At 42.6% G+C, this 18,669-nt stretch overlaps 1 protein-coding gene and 1 long non-coding RNA gene across 2 annotated transcripts; one reads left to right on the top strand and one right to left on the bottom strand.

Annotated features, from left to right (window-relative positions):
- Positions 1-83: 83 nt before the first annotated feature.
- LOC118562450 lies at positions 84-574 on the bottom strand. Its single transcript, XR_004930623.1, has 3 exons — positions 552-574; positions 279-382; positions 84-123 (listed from the first exon to the last, which is right to left on the bottom strand). It is a non-coding gene; the product is annotated as an uncharacterized LOC118562450 (long non-coding RNA).
- Positions 274-18,397, top strand: LOC105921348 (egl-9 family hypoxia-inducible factor 1a; the record flags this gene model as incomplete). The annotated part of the gene is given in 2 exon segments (XM_036134879.1): positions 274-1,727; positions 18,278-18,397. Coding segments are annotated over 2 exon segments (822 nt in total), but the record flags the coding sequence as incomplete, so codon positions are not given.
- Between the last annotated feature and the right edge of the window lie 272 nt (positions 18,398-18,669).

Below are 18,669 nucleotides of genomic sequence, written 5' to 3'. Positions count from 1 at the left end.
AGTATCTTCAGCATAGATGAGGTGGCTCAGTTACATCGGAATACCTTAGGACAGGGGTGTCAAAGTCCAGTCCTCAAAAGCCGGTGTCTTGCAACTTTTAAATGTGTCCCTGGTCCGACACACCTGAGTAAAATAATCAGGTCATTAGCAGGATTCTTGAGAACCTGACTGCATATTAAGGAGCTAATTCAGGCATTTGAATCAGACGTGTTGGACCAGGGAAACCGCTAAAAGTTACAGGACACCGGACATCGAGGACTGGAGCTTGACACTCCTACTTTAGGGTGATGTTGTGGCAACTCATCACGATGTTCTGAGGAAGGTTTGCAGATTAATTCCAGGAGCACTTTCAGTGTTGGGGCGACGAATGGACCTCGAAACGCTGAAAAAAAGACACAGATTTGATCGATTTTATATCCTTATTACTGCTTAAGCGGAAAAGACTAAAGCAAATTTAAAGAGATTTAGAGAATAAAAGAGCAACAAAAAAATCCCAAACCATCAACGTGTAACTAAACTGAGGGTATTTAAATAACTGAACCATTTCGCACCGTAGGACAGATTCATTTCAGTTCAACGGATTCCACGTGTTTCCAAAGCTCATTTGTCCGAACGCCCATGAAGGTAGCGCTGGGAGGGGCGGGGCTTGTTCTACTACGTCACAGTGGGCCGTGCCAGTAAGAAGAAACAGTCCACACACACGTAGCTGCGACATACGGCGCAGCGAAATCAACAGCTAGCCCGCTGAAAATGCCTCCCGGAGACCGCGACCCACCCCTCGATACTCGTCCACGGGAGCCCGTTATTGTTTTCACTTCACCGGCGGGACGCGCGGAGGCGGAATGAGTGCGGCAAAATGCCGGCCTTTTGAGTTTTATTCCCCCGTTTCGCTGGGCGCTGCGAGGCAGAGGCAGCGGGTCTTTTTCCAAAGTTGACGGTTAGCAGCAGGGCGCGTGTGAAGGATCGGACTTAAAGGAGCCGCGCACCCCCCCCCAGCACCACCGCCACCACTGCAGCCTCCCAACATGGAGAAGAAGCAGAGCGACCTGGACCGCGACCGGCAGTACTGCGAACTTTGCGGGGAAATGGAGAACCTCTTAAAGTGCGGCCGGTGCCGGAGTTCCTACTACTGCAGCAAGGAGCACCAGAAACAGGACTGGAAGAAGCACAAGCTGATTTGCAAGGAGGTGGACAAGCCTCTCCTCCCTAAGCAGAAGCCCGGCGAGGGTCCGCCGCCGGGGAACAGCAAGAAGCACCGAGAGAAGAGGAGCTCGGAGCCGGCGGATCCTGCACCCTCGCCCCGAGCCCCAAGCACAGAAGCACCTGCCGACGAGGAGGGACGGGGCGACGTGGGCTCCGACGCCCCCGCCACGCCCACGCCCAACGGCCAGGCCAGCCTCTCCCCTCAGAAACTCGCCACGGAGTACATCGTGCCCTGCATGAACAAGCACGGCATCTGCGTGGTGGACGGCTTCCTGGGCGCGGAGACGGGCCTGGGCGTCCTGGAGAACGTCAAGGGTCTGTACAACACGGGCCGCTTCACGGACGGCCAGCTGGTCAGCCAGAAGAGCGACTCCACGAAGGACATCCGCGGGGACAAGATCACGTGGATCGAGGGCAGGGAGGACGGCTGCGAGAAGATCAGCTTCCTGATGAGTCGGATGGACGACCTGATCAGACACTGCAATGGCAAGCTGGGCAACTACACGATAAACGGGAGGACAAAAGTGAGTACGAGACGGCAGGTATACAGACACACCGGCTGCTGAGCACGTGGTTGGAGCAGGAAACGTAAAAAAAAAAACACGCAGCCACCGGGAATTATGCCTCATTTCATGCACCGATCCAGTCTGTTTACCGGAGTTGACTTCTATGTGTAGGGGAGGTAAAAAAAAAAAAAAGATCCTGCCCGGGGGATTCACTTTGCACAAAAAAATTAGAGAGACCCACTCAGCGTGGAAGTGTAAAGGGAGGTTTGAATGAAGCCACATAAACATATGAGTTAAGATGCGCTAAACAGGGTTTATTTAGCAGGGAGGGGCTAATACCAATATTTAGTTTTTCCTTTTAAAGTTTCTACCTGCAGATGTTGAGTGGATTTTTCTAATTATTTTTCAAAATACTTCATAAAAGAACTTATGAGCTCCCAAGTTTTGTCGCTTTATGAAATAAATACGAATACGATATTGATATTAATATTGCTGTTATGTCCGATAGCCGATATTTACCAATGTGTATGTGATACATTTACATACATCTACGTTTCTGCAGTGATCAATTTTGAAAACTATGCTAACTGAATTTCTGAGTGTAGGTTATAGTCTAGACCTGTCATCGATTATTTGTTGCCCCACCTACAGGAAGGAAAAAAACAAAACTCTCCCCTCATTGTCTGCCACGACAGTAAAAAGTATTATTTGTCCATAAAATTCTTATAAGCCGTGAAAAGAAGGCTACACCTCTGCATAAGTGTCCTTATCATTATAGAAAAGAAAGAAATGTATTGTTTTTTTTTTTAGTATCTAAAAGGGAAACATTTAGAGAGTATCAGCGTGCTTGCGATTTGCAAAATTACAGCACTTTTTTTTTTTTTTTTTTTTTTTGCTACGCCACCTTATACAATGTCAGCAGTAGGGTTGGCCAATAATTCAATAACAACAATATATATCGATCAATAGATGTATATCGATGATAGGAAAAAAAGTCAAAGTAGTAAATCAGAAGAACAGTTTTCCTTCCTGTTGCATTCTAGCCATGCATGTTGATATCACACCTTTACATCCTCCCAACCAATCACAACGCAGACCCAGGAATGCTCCGCCCCCTTCAAAGTTCAGGAGCGCTTGCATTCTTTTTTTTCTTTTTTTTTTAAAGAACTTGCAGTTTTGGCATAAAGTTGGTTGCATTAAAGGGTTGAGTTTGAATAAAATGGCCTGAACTTAAAATATATGTTTTGAATTAGTTGATTGTTATCCATATCGATCAATGTGATTTCTATGTTGTAGATATGCTTGTTTCTCTATACCAGCCAGCCCTAGCCAACAGTGCTCGCTGGTTTACTGAAGTTGCTCACAAAGTGGGATGAATGTTGGCCATATCCGGCACATTTTCGCTGAAAAACTGAAGCGGCTTATCAGCGTTATTGTCTTTAAGTAACACCTTTAATTTATTCGGCTTCAAGCTGTCCACTACCAACATTTTTAGACACAGTAAACACAGCAGACTGTTTCCAACGGCGGTCTCAGGGAAGCCAAGCTCTACATACGCTTCATCATGTGTCCTCCTCTTACGTTTTGGATCATCTCATTGTCTCTGGCCATGCGTGCACTCTGACGACGAGAGCGCCACACTGCCAGCTACTGTAGTGGATGTGCAATTAACACTTTATTCTAGTGCGGTAAAAACAAAATAAAACATTTTTGACCCCGACGGCACGTGTGACTTCTCCGTGGTCTTGACTATTTGAGAAGTACTGGTCTAGACTTACACGCAGCTTTTCATAGGTCTTCTTTCCACAACGTGAAAAATGGCTTCATTAAACATACATAGCTACATTATAAGCTTGTTTAAAAAAATTTTTTTTTGATAATGATAAAATAAGGTTTTATACGCCAAGCATCCATCCTGATATTCTGAGCCTAAGTAGAACCCAGCACCGGGCACAATGAGCAGATATAAGCAGACGTGGCGCCATCTACAGGCAGTACCACAGAACTATCAGAAAGCTAAATGGCGACTGCTAAATAACGCCAAACTGAACCTGACCCTCTTCGATGCCTCGCGGTAAAGCAGCATTTCTATTTAGCCAGCAAGCGTTGGTGGAGGGACAAACGATGCATTTTTTGCATTTGGCAAATTCTACACATATGTAAAATAGATCAGGGAGCCAAATTCATCTTAATGCCAAGAAGTCAACAGGTGTACATGCTTTTTTTTTTTAAGGTGAACAGCAATGTCCATAATAAAGAAAAAAAATTCTCAATCATCGAGTTGATCCATGCTGGTTTCCAGCCTTTATTCTGTTTTCTGAAGGAAAATAATCAACGTTTCTAAATTATTTCTTTGCACAGATTTTGATATTAAAATTTAATCTGTAGGCTATTTTAATTTGGCACACAACAGTATTTATAGTTTTACCCATCAGTATTTTTTTATTTATTTTTTTATTAAAGTTTGAGTGCACATAAGAGCCTTTTATAACGCCAACTTTTAATTAGGCATTTTAACTGGACCTGTGTTCCTTGAACTGGCTCTAATTCTGGTTTCAACAAATCTTGGAAATGTGGGTTAATTGTAATTAATGTTATCACGGTATTCAGCAATGGTGTTAAAGGTTTTAATATCATTCAGCCAAAATATAGAAAGTTTACATATCTAGAAAATGAAGCCTGCAGCATTGAGATTAAAAAAAAACCACCATAACATTGCTTTATCTAGTTGGACGCCCCCAGCCAGTGCTGACTCTTAGAAAGCCTGGTATAAATGTAGCCTTGCCTTGAAGCTGAATTCCTGCGGTGTTTGTGCGTTCACAAACACAGAAGAATCCATCTTGTCCCGCCTCAACCGTTTGTGACCAAACAAAAAAAAAACGGTTCCGGCCAATAATGTTGCAGTGTTGTGGTTTAAGGCGGGACGTACGAGCCCACAGCCCAACCAAAACAAACATGGCAGCCAGGAGGACACTCGTAGCTGCTGCTGTCACATCTGTCTGCTCAGAATCCACGATTTCTTCTTTTGAAAGAAGAACAAGAAGTGTGTTGACCAGCTTACCTTGTTGGTTCATTTGATACCGTGATTGGCTAAAACCAACACCCCACACCGATTCGATGGGAGCAGTTCCCGGATTGAGATGTGCAGAACGGAGAGAGCTGGTCATTATCAGTCTGGCTGGCCCGGTCAGTATAAAGGAGCACAACGAATGAAATGCAGAAGGGAGAGAGATGCTCCTTTCGAAACGTGAGTGGTATTAATCATTCCATGACTGCCTGATGCAGCTCGACTCAAGCATGGTGGCCTGCTGAATATTTGAGTAAAAAAAACGACCACCACCATATAAATGGTCAGACAGAGCCTTCCCGCAGAGAGAGGAAGGTTGCAGCTTTTAAAGTACATTAAAAAAAAAACACACTGGGCAGCTTCTGTTTCTGGGAGGCTTCTATTTCAAAAGGTGACTTAGTTGGTTGAGTGTTTCGCTCCTGCCCTGGTCACAGCCAGAATGGCTTACCTGGAAGGTGTCAAAGCGCGTCGCTCATCTCTTCACTCTGACTGAGGCCGTTATTGTAGCCCGTGTTACGTTTTTATTTCCATATGATGACTTTTCATAATCTGTTGGCCTTTGCTTGTTGAAAGGTTTTCAGTGCTGGCTGCTGGTTATCTTCTTTGGCTGCATTTCCCCTCCTCCAGCTCGTTGTCCCAGTAGGCATGGAGCGTTATTCCAGGTCGTGCTGTCGACTCTGTATCAGACGCAGCAGAAAGCGGCGGGAACGCTCCACTTCCTCGCCCGCTGCCCTGCTTGCCTCGGCTAACACCCGTGACTTGCACAAACCGTGGGCGACGAATATCAGTGGCATCAAAGGGATGCAGAACAATGTCGGCGCGTTGCAGCTTGGATGAGACGGGAGGAAGAGATTTTTGGCCCAAATGCTTATTTAATGCCATTGTTTCTGTTTCCGTTTCTCACTTGACGGCATTCCACAGACGTTTTGGACACGTTTGTTTGTCCTGCAGATGCAGCGTGTCGTCCGTGTTCTGTGGCCCCGCTGCAACGTTATCAGGAAGCTTGGAGCGTTTTACAAGCGACATGCTTGTTGTGTTGATCGTCCTCGTGTTTTGAAGGAGCGGTTTACAGGAAGTCTGCGTCATGAAGACGCCTCCTCAGAGCCGTGTTGTGTGAGCTTAGGTACGGGCAGAGATGGTGACTCAACTTTCACACTGACTGCAGTTGCACTTAAGCCACAAAAACAAAGACTTCAGGCTAAAATGACGCTATTTTCCTTTCTGGTACTAAACTTCCCACAACCTTTTTTATATATATTTTTTAAGTTTATGCAGTTTTGAATCCTCCTTCTACTGCTGAGGCAGTCTGAGGACACAAACCTTCACCCTCTGCAGCGGCTGAGTGGAAAATGCAACCAAAAACTGCTGAATCAGCCCAAATCAGTGTTTTATTGTTACATGGTGGTGAAGGTTTGAAGGCCACAAACTACCACTCCAAAGTACGTGGGGATGCATCTGTGGAGCGCATTTTAAACGGAGCGCGATCGTCCTGAATCCGGGAAGAAAAAGGACAAAGTAGTGCATAATTGTCAAGTAAAATAAGATGCATGGTTTTCTGGTTTTTACAAATAATAATTGTAAATAAAGTCCATGGCAAACAATTTCCTTTTAGGAGTTGCCTTATTAGAAATAAAGTAAACATTAATAAAGAAAAAAAAAACTGTATCTTTAGAGATAAGATCCACCGCATAGATGTTAGAAGATGTCAACAGGACGTCTGAGTGACCTGCGCTCCACAAATCTGGTCTTTTTGGACACGTGGGAAGACGAAAGCCGCCCTGCAAATATATGGCTGACTATGGTGTGGTTGGAGGAGTTTAAGTTGCACCTTGTGCTCCACATGAAACCTATGCATGAAACACAGAGGTGGAAGCATCATGCTGAATAGATGCTTAACTTTAAATAATCATATTAATTAATGAAATCATATTTATGTGGTAGCATGGCCTAGTTAAAGTCCAGAAACAAAACCTTTCTTCATTCTGTCCAACTGAACCTGGCTAAGAAGTGTGTGTGTGTGTATATATGTATATATATGTGTGTGTGTGTGTATATGTGTAAATATATATATATATATATATATATATATATATATATATATATATATATATAGTGTGTGTGTGTGTGTGTATTTCTTTTTGCTTCTCAATTAATTGCTTCTTTGTGTTGCTCCAATATATAAATACACCAAAGTTTGTAGTTATGTGATTAAAATGTGGAAAAAGGATGCGTTACTTTTTTTTTTTTTTCTCTTGCAGAAGAGTGAATAGTAAAGGAAAATGGACCATCAGATTAATGTTATGAAAAAGAAGCAACGTGTCGTCATTTACCTTCATTTCCCCTTATTATAGTAATATAACAAGGATCTATAATGTTAAAGTGTAATGAAACAAATGTAACAATTTTAGCGGAAAAAAACCTGAAGCTATTTGCAAGAGCAGCTTTGTGACTGGATGAGCTTCTTGTTTCCTGTGAAGACAACGATACTTGGAGGCATTTCAATTTGCATAACGTACTTTAGAACGAGATCCTTCCCTCCGTTTCTCCGAGCAGCGTGTGGACGGTACTTGGCGTGTTAACTTTGTCTGTGATGTGACGAGGCGCATGGATGTGCGCCTTCATTCGGAAGTTGACCGTTGACCTACATCCCGAAGCCGTGCAGTGCATGGAGAGGAGAGGAAGTCTTGTAATGGTGGTCCGCTGCACTCCGGAGCCAGCCGTACATCACGCTATAGGCTGAGCGGACGGTTCTTCCTTCCGCTCGCAGCACCGGCTCGCCTCACGCAGCACCTCTGCGTGCCACGTTCTTTCCTGCGTATTGTTTTGTTGTTAGTCGGAGCAAAAGCTTACCCATCAATCATGGGCAGAGGGACGGCCACCAGGGATCAATGTGTGTGATTTTCATTTGCTTACCGTTTGGTATGGCGTTGTCTGCTTTAGTAGCACCCGATTGTCTTTATGGTGAAGCACAACATCGAAAGTTATTCTTTTTCTGAAGATAGTTTATGTGGTCAGTATATCTTTTAATGCAGACCATTTAAACGTTTCACTTTTCTTAACGCTGTACGAACAACTTTAAATGTTTTTTTTTTTTTTAATCAGGATTCAATGTGATAGACCTACACCAAGAAGAATTATGAACTAGAAAAAGCTGTTCCTGCGTAACAGCGAGTGAGAATGCTAATCTGCAGAATGATTGAGCAGAAGATGCAGAAAACATTGAAATCAGATTTGAAGAATTTGAAAAATTTGAAAATTTTCAAAAAATTTGAAGAATTTGAAACAACTTGAAGGAATTTGAAAAATTGTAAGAAATTTTAAGAAATTTGGAGAAGTTGAAAAAATTTGAAGGAATTTGAAGAATGTGAAGAAATATGAAAATTTTCAAAAAAATCGAAGGAATTTGAAAAATTTAAAGAATTTGAAGATTAAGAACAATTAGAAGAATTGGAAGAATTTGAAGCAATTTGCACTGATTTCAATGGGAGCAGCCAAAAAAATCGCACAAAAAGTTAATTTTTTTTTTAAGTGTAAAAGTTAGCATAACCATGAGATATAGCAGTCATTCCGGGAACGAGCCGAACATTTTGATACCAAAATTGTTGATGAAAAAAAAATGTATCACCATAACAGGGATTTGAACCCAGCGCCTCAGAGTGAACAGCAGCAATCTTAACCACTGTACTAAACAGTAGACATACAAATACAGCTAAACAAATGAAGCCTTTGAACAGTGTGGACTACCTGAACAGTTTGTAAAACAACAAAGTCATAGCAGGCATGCCGGGAACGAGACGAACGTTTTGACACCAAAATTGTTGAAATTGGTTGAAGTATGCGGGAGTAGTTAGACGCCGACGGAATAATGATAATAAAGAAAAACAGGAAAACAATCAGTGAGAATGCTGTATAGCATTCTCACTGATTAGATTAGAAAGAATATCCTGAACCTTTTCTATTATCTTACTATCACCTGACAACAGAGTATAACAGAACCACAAACAAAGTTAGCACGACTCTAGGAAAACATGCAATATGCAATAACTTTTTCTGCTGATTTAAGCAAGATTCGCCACTGGCATACAGAGCCTAGATGCATAGCAAGTATATAATTAGCCAATATTGCATTTCAAGCAGTTCTTTGTAATGTCCGTATTGCATTTAGTCATAATGATAAAATTTTATATTTAGGATCGAATGTCTCTGTGAGTTTGCAGTAGGGCTGCACCAAACTAAACGGACGGCCCAGGGAATCGGCTTTAATTGGATAAACATAAGTTATTCACGGTAAACCAGGAGGAGCTACAGAGATTCACAGCCAAGCAGCAACAAAATGAGGCTTTGCGCCTGCATGCAAAACACTTTAGCAGAAAACCAACACACCACCCCTATGATGAAATGTGGCAGTGGCAGGACCATGCTGTGTGGATGCAGATCTTTAGCAGTGACAGAAAATCTCTGCTTCATGGTACCTTCCAAGTGCTTACTATGGAGCATTTTGTACATATTTGCCATTCTGGCCTGCAATCAGTGGGTGTTTGCTTGTTGGGGAGGATGATCAAGGTTCAGAGGCAGCTAAGAGGCTGGTGGTACCTCTGGAGGAGGCGTAGAGTTTCAAAGCTCGGGTAGGAGAATTTGTCGAGAGGCTGCACTGCAAAAAGGGAACTAAAATTAAGTAAATTTTTCTTGATGAGTGTATTTTTTCTTGATTTGAGCAGGTAAATATGATTATTTGCCAATGGAATAAGATTTTTGCACTTAAAGTAGGAAAAATTCATCTCCATCCTCATTTTTCCAAGTGCAGAATATCTAATTATCTCATTTTAGGGGTAGAACTACTAATCCCATTGGCAAATAGTCTTATTTACCCGCTCAAATCAATGAAAAATAGACAAATTTTTAGAAAATTTTACTTACTTTTAGTTCCCTTTTTGCAGTGTGTGCACCGTGCAGATCTGGCTTTAATGGTGATTAGCAGAAAGCCATTGTTGCAGGGGGAGCCACATCCATAGAGGCAAAGCAAACGTGTGGAATACATCGGTGCACAATGAAGAGCTAACCCTGATCACATCATCCCAGCAGTGAAACGTGGCGGAGGCGACATGCTTTATTTTAGAGGAGACTGATACGCCGGCCTGGTCTCATGAGACGTCGTCACACCTCCAGTACAACACGTCCTAATCCTCCAAGATTTTCATCAATGAGGCGTTGGAGCACGGTGGAAGCGAGGTTTGGTGGGTCGCACATCAGATCGTTATTCTTAAGCAGCTTACAGAAAACCGGCTTACTTGTTGATCTTTTGTTTTAAGGACGGCGTTGGATATCAACAAGCCTGATGGCTTTCAGTGACTCGCTTTAAGAGCGTTCGCGTAGAACCAGACCGCGCATTTCTGCTGTAAACAGATCAGTATTAACAGATCATAACCTGCGGGACTCGATCGATGTCGCTCAGCCAAGGTTCAAACACTTTGAATACATCGGCAGAAGGCATGTCCGCTCATGCACTCACTTGGAGAATTTCATTTTTTGAAGCAAACTGATAGTTTTCCTTATGTTTGACCCATTTGGAAAAAGTTAATTTAGGGTCATTAATAATTTAAAAGGCAGTGATGCCGCACTGTATTATTTATACCACTAACCTTTTCTGCAAAATAAAAATGAAGATTGGAAAAATTGCACTTTACCTGCTTGAGCAACCTTTTTAAAGAGCTTTACCGTCATTCTTCAGTCGATTATTGGTATGACAGGCTGATTTAGACTTAAAAGTACTTTGGTTTAACCAGGAAGTCAGTTTCTGACTGGAAATTACACGGGAATCTCTTAGAAATGCGATGAAAGAATCTAAATGAATATCAATTTTATGTTTTGTATATAAAATGTTATAAAATGCATGTTGAAAATTCTAACCTTGTTGATAATCAGTGGAGAATATTTACTGGAACGACGGTAATCTAAACTAGAGATTGGCCAATATCGATACTGATTATTTTGACTAAATAGTCTAACCGATACCTGATATCTGCTGCCGATTGTTTTTGGGGCCGATATTTATTTATTCCTTTTATTTACATGACAATGACAACAAATGTTACATGTCTTAAAACTTGATTATTATTTATTTAACCAACTAATATTAACAGTCAGCTTCAGACCGCAGTGCAGTCTGAAAGTTATAAAGAAGAAAAAATGCGTCACGGCTCTTGTGGCAGCGCCTTGTTTTGTCACAGCGAGAAAAGAGCATCTTTAGTTACACGGGGAGAAGAGAAATCACTGACCATCGCTGCAGTGTGTGGACATTGTTTTATGTAAATGTGGATGCTGTTCGCCTAGGGATCGCTAATTACTTTTATGTGGATACATAATTCTCCATGGGAACAAACACACAGCAGTGGCAGCTCGCCAGCCGGCGATCAGACGTGGGTTTTTATAGACAGAAACAGACACACAGCTGTTTCCTCTCGCTCATAGTGAGAAAGCGACAGACCAAAAGGCCAGAAACAACTAAATTACAATTAAAACTGCATCAAAAGTTGAAAACGTACCCTTGTTGTTGTTGTTCTTGGCACCCAGTCTTACAATATTGTCAGCCACTCTCTGCCAGGGATGGAGTGAGCGACGTATGCGCTTCACGTGATCTCAAGGCATGGCTGCTGAATACGCTAATGAATCGGTACGGGTCGATACTGATACAGGAACAAAACAGCAAATATCACCCAAAAAATATCGTCCGGCTGATATATCGGTCGACCTCTAATCAAAACCTACTTATAATTGGTGACCAGCTTTTTGCTCGTTTCTCGTGTTCCTTTTAATTGTCCTTGGCGATCAGCTCCATGTGTTTGAGGTAGGAAGGCCTCCTGGCTGCCACCCTGGTCTTTAGCTGTCTGTCTAATCCAGTCGGGACTTTTGCTATGAAAACTGTCATCAGAACAAACTTGTTGCTTGAAGTAAAAAACAAAATTGCTTTAAACCAGGGGTACACGATTTATTGGCATTAGAATTGGTATGGGCTATGCTAGTCATTTTTTAACGTAGCGGTATTGGTCCCATGGTGATGCAGTGAAGGATTGTGGGTTGTTTAACTGAAGCAAAGAAGCGACGCCAGCAGTGTGGTTGGCATTTCATGATATGTTTAATATCGGTTATTAGAAACATTAATATCGGTCCAAATTGTCATGTTGGTGCATCCCTATTTTACACATGGGAATGCCAGAGGTGTGAACCTTTTTTGTTTTTTACCCACAAGCTAATTAATCTAATGCTATTAATTATTTAATAGCATTAGGGCGATGTGGCACAGAGGTTAGGGAGTTTGTCTTGCAATTGGCGGGTTGCCGGTTCGATTCCCTGCTCTGTCTGTGTCTGTCGTTGTGTCCTTGGGCAAGACACTTAACCCGCATTGCCTGCTGGCGGTGGTCAGAGGGACCGGTGGCGCCAGTGCATGGCAGCCTCACCTCTGTCAGTCTGCCCCAGGGCAGCTGTGGCTACTAACATAGCTCACCACCGTCAGGGTGTGAATGGGTGAATGACTGAACTGTAGTGTAAAGCGCTTTGGAGGTCGTCAAGACTAGTTAAAGCGCTATACAAGTACAAGCCATTTACCATTTAACCCCACCAAACCCTCCTAATCAAATGACGATAATTGCACGGTTTTTGTTTAAAAAAATGTCATCTTAAGGCACTTTACAAGACGAGCAGTTTCAGTTTTATATAATAAGATATATAATCTTACATCCTGGATATATAATGAATTACCTGGCTGATGGCATAGAGTGGCCAACTTTACAGCAACCGCTGGGTAGAAGTTATCAAGCTGAAAGCTGCTATGTGCCCTCCTGGCCTTTTGTGGAAAACTCTGCCCGTTGTAAATCATTTTATACGACTGCAGGGAAATTCGACCCTCCTCCCCACCGCATGTCTCACCCTTTCACCCTTCAGCCTTCTTAAACAGGCCTCCTCTTTTTATTTCTGTCCCTTTTTAATTGGATGAATTTTGGAAATGAACGATGACAGAAATACAGTATGATTTAACTTTTTTTATATATATATATATATATATATATATATATATATATATATATATATATATATATATATATATATATATATATATATATATATATATATATATATATATAATCTCATAACTGTTTTGAATTGCTCCACATCTCCACAGATTGTGAACCTTTTAAAGTTGCCCAAACCCCAACGAGGTTTGGAGAGGCCAAACGACCTTTCACGCGTTCGCTGTGGAATGCGTTTTCCCGTTGAGCATTTTTCTTTGGCCCGCTGTCTGAGTCGAACATGCATCCGTGGATGTCTGTGCCCGGGTTTCGGCCTCAGCGAAGGCCCCTCGGAGCCTGCCTCGGCGACCTTTGTTCCTCCTGCACGTAAACGCCAGTTGGCCTCTGAAGCTGCGCTTGTGGAATGTAAACAAACAACATGAGGAGCAAGGTCAGCCGCTTAATGAGGGCCGCAGAGGAACGCGGAAGCGGTGGCGGGAAGAATGGGAGCCCAAACGGATAGAAAAGGTCAGGGGCGGAGACGGAGAGGGGACGAAACCCAGCCGAGTGTAAAGGTGGCGACTTGAGTTTACAGCGACGACGTGGTCCGAGTGCGACGGGGGGGGAAGCGTCTCAGAGCGCAGCACCTGTCTGATCGTAAACATGTTTTACATGCGCCCCCGGCCGCATCGTGTACCTTTCTCCAGGTTTCTGCTCCTGCCTGAGAGAGGATTTTATCTGAAGATGTGTCTCTTCTGTGTGTGCTTCAGCTCGTTAGGTTCTCATGACCAGAACACATGAAAAGGCAAACTTGGAATTAAACTGCACTTCATTCAAGGTTGGCATATCTACACAATAGCTGTATGTCATGCATGTTCTGTCAAAAAAAAAAGAAAGAAAAATGATGAACTCGCTCTTTTGCTTTTGACTTTAGAGAAGTGCAAGTTAATGAAAAAAATGCATGGGTCATAAAATCCCTGCAGGTTTTTGGACTCTGATTTTAAAAAAAAAAAAAAAAATAAAAAAAAGCCCACCTTGTGCTCCTACTTGCAGATAACTGTGTTGAAGATAAGCTTTCCTGCTGTGGCTGGAGCTTTTATTGAGCATATGAAGCTTTCCAGTGAAGGGAAGTGAAAGGAGAAACCGCCGCGTCCGCCTCTCACTCTCTCACCTTAAGTCGGCCCACGCAGCAATCCCCCCCCCACACACACACACACACACACACACACACACACACACACACACACACTTGACCCATCTGTGGCCGTGCAGCGTGAGCCCGGCAGCCAGGAGCGGGAGGGGCGACGCGGCGGAGGATAAACCAACCTTCCTCACGCTCTGCACGTAGCACAACCATTAAAACACTGCTCCCTCTGGAGGGAGGCCAGGAGTCAAAGTTTACAGCAGTTCATTCCTCCCAGCGAGCCGCAGCCCCGCCCCCTCCGCTCCCACTGTCTGTGCCCCCTCTCCCTCCTTCTCTGCCCTTCTCCTTTACGCACAAAACGCAAAAAAAAAAAAATCCAGCGCACGTCACTGCAACGCGTCCTACACACAGGAAGCCTCACTCAGAAGTAGCTTCTTCCAAGAATCACCACCCCTCCTCCTATTCTTCTTCTTCTTCTTTTTCTTTTAAATGTTGAAGCAGGCTCTCCCACCTCCTCTTTACGTTGGAGTTCAGTTGTTTTCCAGCTTTCAAGGCCCTGATATCGTGCATTCCAGCGGTAACCTGCATCTCTGAAGATGTGAGCACAAAGCTGACTGACGCAAGCGGCTCTGATCAGATGCACAGGAGAAAAAAAGAAAAAAAAAAGAAACAAAAGATGGTGGCACACGCACGAGCGCCGTGAACAAGCTGGCCCGTTCTCACCAGAGGGGCTCTTAAAGTCTACCTTTTTTTTTTTATTTCCTGCTTACATTTTCCCTTCTCCTTTCAAGTGCTCACGCGGTTTATTAAAGAAGACACGGTGAAGAGGTTTACTCTGCTGCGGGAGTTTATAATAATGTTGCTATGGTTTGTGTTGATGCAAGTTCCTGAAAGAATGTGGCCCGACTTGCCTTTTCGCCCGCCGTATCGCGGCGTTGATGCCGCGGCGTATGAGGGCTGAGCTGCTGCTGCTGTCCGTGCACGTTCGCCAGTCACCTCAGATCCACCCTGTTGCTGTATTTAGACATGGACTCGTGACTGGCATCAGGGCATACGGCAGTTTCAAACACTCTGAAAAGCTTCAACAGGTTGTGACCTTTGGTCTCCCTGAAACTTTTCCTGCCGTCTCATGAACAGCCATTTAAAGTTTTTCTCCAGCTGGCTGGAGCACAGCTGAACAGAGCAATGTTGAGTCCCCCTCCTTGCTGCTGTGCACTGCTTGCCAGCTGGCTGAAGTGAAGCTCCTGCACTTTTCCCTCGCTTACAGAAAAAAAAAAGACAATTTTGGCTTTTAAAAGTATTCCTACTCTTTAGCAGCTTTCGATTTTCAAATTTGGTCTTTTCACCCAACCAAGACGTTTAGTTTCTTTTCCACCAGCCCTAGTCTAATTCGCCCGCTCGGCTCGGTTCGGCTCAGCTCTACTCGATTCACAGTAATGCTGTTAAGCATTACTGTGTGACATTAACGCTTTAGAAAAAGTGCAAGGAAATGGTTAAGAATAAAAAAGTAAAATCATATGTTAAAATATTGATAAAACTAAAAAAATATGTTTGTATATTACATATGAAAGGATGACTTGAATTTATTTTTTATTTATTTTTAAAGGATAAAATAATCCAGTGGGATAAATATCGGCATCACAAGGAACCGTTTTTGTCCGTTTGCCTTAAAATTTCAAAGCGTGAGGTTTTTGCCCCAGTTATTGCGAGAACGATAAGGACTTTAAAGCGTAAAACCGCAAACTTTTGACCGCAGTGAAATTATTTTTTAAAGGTTGGATATCGGATAGTCGTGCTGTGCTGGTTCGGCCGCCTTCCCCTCCAGCTGTCTGGACCAAAGGGGTTCAATCAGCGGCCGCGAGCAACTTTTTAACCGGACGCTCTTTAGAGACGAATAACAGCTTTAATGTGTCTAAAATGAGAGAAAGCCGTGGATCTGATTTAGGTTATTAAATACAGCGCGCCTGTCTGCGTATAGAAAGCTGAAGTGTTTTTTATCTTTTCTTTTGTTTCCCTCAGGCATGGTTTATGGTTGTAAATAGTAAAATTATGTTTTGGTTTGACCCACCGTTCATGTCGGTCCTTAATATCAACGTCGTCACTCTTCCGTTTAACTTTTCCTCAGAGAAAACCTTCCTTTTCCTCCTCGTTTCTCTCGTTCCTTCCCTCGAAAGTGTGGCCGGGAAAAAAAAAAACAGCCCAGGACTGAAAGAACTAATTGAAATGCTCGTTAAGCGGGCGGAGCCGAGTAGAGCCGGGCCAAATTGAGTCGGTGTAATAGGAGCGGATGGCATCGCTCAGAAGACACACAACAAAACGTGAACAGAAAAAAATCTGTTACATTTTATTTAAAACAAAGCATATCAAATGATATCTATACATGTCTGATCATTTATCTGTAAAATCTTTATTGGCATCCAAGCAATCTTTTTTTGGTGTATTGAGATTTATATTTGCTTACTTGCTGCACGTGTTTGAGGTTGGAAGGCCTACTCGCCTAAATCTTTACTTCACATTCAAGTCGGGACTTCCAATCCCAATAAACCGTTGACTCAATTAAGAGTTTAAACCTAAATCTGAATCATTTTTAGCTTTAACTCATGTAAAACCGGTGCTCACCGCTTTCCAATGTCGGTACAGATCGACTGTCCCGTAGCAACGGGTTCTGGTGGCGACTCTGCTGCTGCGTCCTCTTGTTCTCTGGAGCGGGAACTTGGATCTGGGAATTGATATCAAGCTCAACTTGATCTTCCTCCACGTTCAACTTTATAAAAACTGATTTCCACGAATACGCTAACCACTCCACAAACTGTCAAGGTTTTTCTCTGCACTTTGTATGAACTAGGCAGCAACATGTTCTCTAAAGTGGCTGCTTGGCCTCGTGTGTTGCTGTAGCTGCTGCTAAGTTTCATATCAAGGCAGCCATTTTGGATTTTAAGGTCGTAGCAGTTGAGAAACCGCGCACAGATCCTTCCTTTCGGGTAATTTCTCCCTTTTTAAGACGTCTAAATTTCTAAAAAGTGGACTGCACAAACTTTTGCATCTTTAGAGTAATTAAGACATTCCATATATTTGTTTTTTTTTTTTTGTGTGTGTGTTTTTTTTCCAACTTATTTCACTTTATTTATACGACACCAGTTCAGTACACGACATCTTAAGGCGCTTTACAAAGTCAGTTCAGTCCAATCATCCAGAAGGACAGGTTAAAAGGTTTTTGATCCAAGGAAGTTAGATCATCGCACTGACTCAAGGTTTTTTGTTAATATGAACAATTATGGTTTACAGATGATACAACCCTCCCTAAAACCTGAATTTTGGTTAAACACTTCAAAAATATCTTTGGCTAATATATGAGTTTCACTGTTTTGAATTGAATTGGCTGAAATAAATTATCTTTTGTTTTTTTTGTTTTTAAATTTTTCGAGCTATACCTGTATATGTTTATTGAGATATGTGAACAAGCAGCTAGCATTAATTTGCTCTCTGTGTGCCTTATCAATAGCACATCTATAATCACTTTCACAAAGCAAGACAGAAGCATTTTTATTTATTTATTAATTTTTCAGTAATGAGTTTTAAATTAAATGATTTAGCCTGGTACTATCAACATTTGATAATCCATATATTTGTTTTTGACCAAACACTAAAATGTCCACGTCCTGTAATATTACCGTTTTAAAATATGTCCTGGTACTATATCCATAGAGACAATTCAAGATCCACCGCTACAAAGCATTCACACTCTTGACAACATATTCAGTTTTTTGGGACTTAATTCCTTATGCAGCCATCGGTGCTGTTTTGACCCCTTAAATATCGAAATGTTGCATAGTTCTGTTACACAGTTTAAAACTGCATAAAGAAATGTGTATTTTAGTCCAGGACGGTTCGAGTTTCCACTTGTGGATTTCTTTTTCCTGAGGGATATTTTTGTACGGCACGAGTGCCAACATTCAGTATACCAGAGCTCATGGGTTTCACTGCCAACTTCCAAGCTGATCGTGGAAGTCTTATTACAGCAGGAAAGGGCAAAGGGAAGTCATCATGCAGCGCTATATTTCTGGTTTAGCTTTTCATGCCTTTTCAAAGGGTTATTACGGTGCAGCCGCCAGGGTGCTTGGGGCCTGTGCTTTCTTCATCTTGGTTCAGGTGAGGCAAAAGAAAAAAAAAACTAGGTTTATTTTGTGCAGTCACAGTTTAAACTTGACTTTTACTCACACTCGGATACGTTTTTTGTCTTGATTTTCCACCTTTATGTCCATTAACGTTGACGGTTAGTGCCAGTAGAACTGTGCTCGTTTCACCGTGTCTGTTTGCACTAATCACATTTTTCCATGTCTCCCTCTCTCTTCAGGCAATGGTGGCCTGTTACCCTGGGAACGGAACAGGTTATGTGCGCCATGTGGACAACCCCAACGGCGATGGGCGTTGTGTCACGTGCATATATTACCTTAATAGAGATTGGAACGCCAAGGTATGGGAGTGACGACTGAGAAAGCAACTTATTTGAGTTTTGTTTTTGTATCTTTCATTTATTTCGTTGACAGGCTTTTTGTTAGTCTGTCATCCTCGGTTCTGCTTTCCTGTGTATATATATCCACACCCTCCTAGAGTCAATTGTTCTGGTTATACTGTGATGCCTGCTGTATGACCACAGCAACCATCTGTAATTCTCTTAAAATGCCGAGATTTGGCTAATCTGCCTCGTCCAGTCAAGACCAAGAGACGCGTGCACTTCCCCGGAGC

This window comes from Fundulus heteroclitus, unplaced genomic scaffold (genome assembly GCF_011125445.2).
Source record: "Fundulus heteroclitus isolate FHET01 unplaced genomic scaffold, MU-UCD_Fhet_4.1 scaffold_927, whole genome shotgun sequence".
In the NCBI taxonomy this organism is placed as follows: domain Eukaryota; kingdom Metazoa; phylum Chordata; class Actinopteri; order Cyprinodontiformes; family Fundulidae; genus Fundulus; species Fundulus heteroclitus.
Note: the sequence above shows the minus strand (reverse complement) of the source record. Positions and strands in the feature narration are given on the sequence as shown.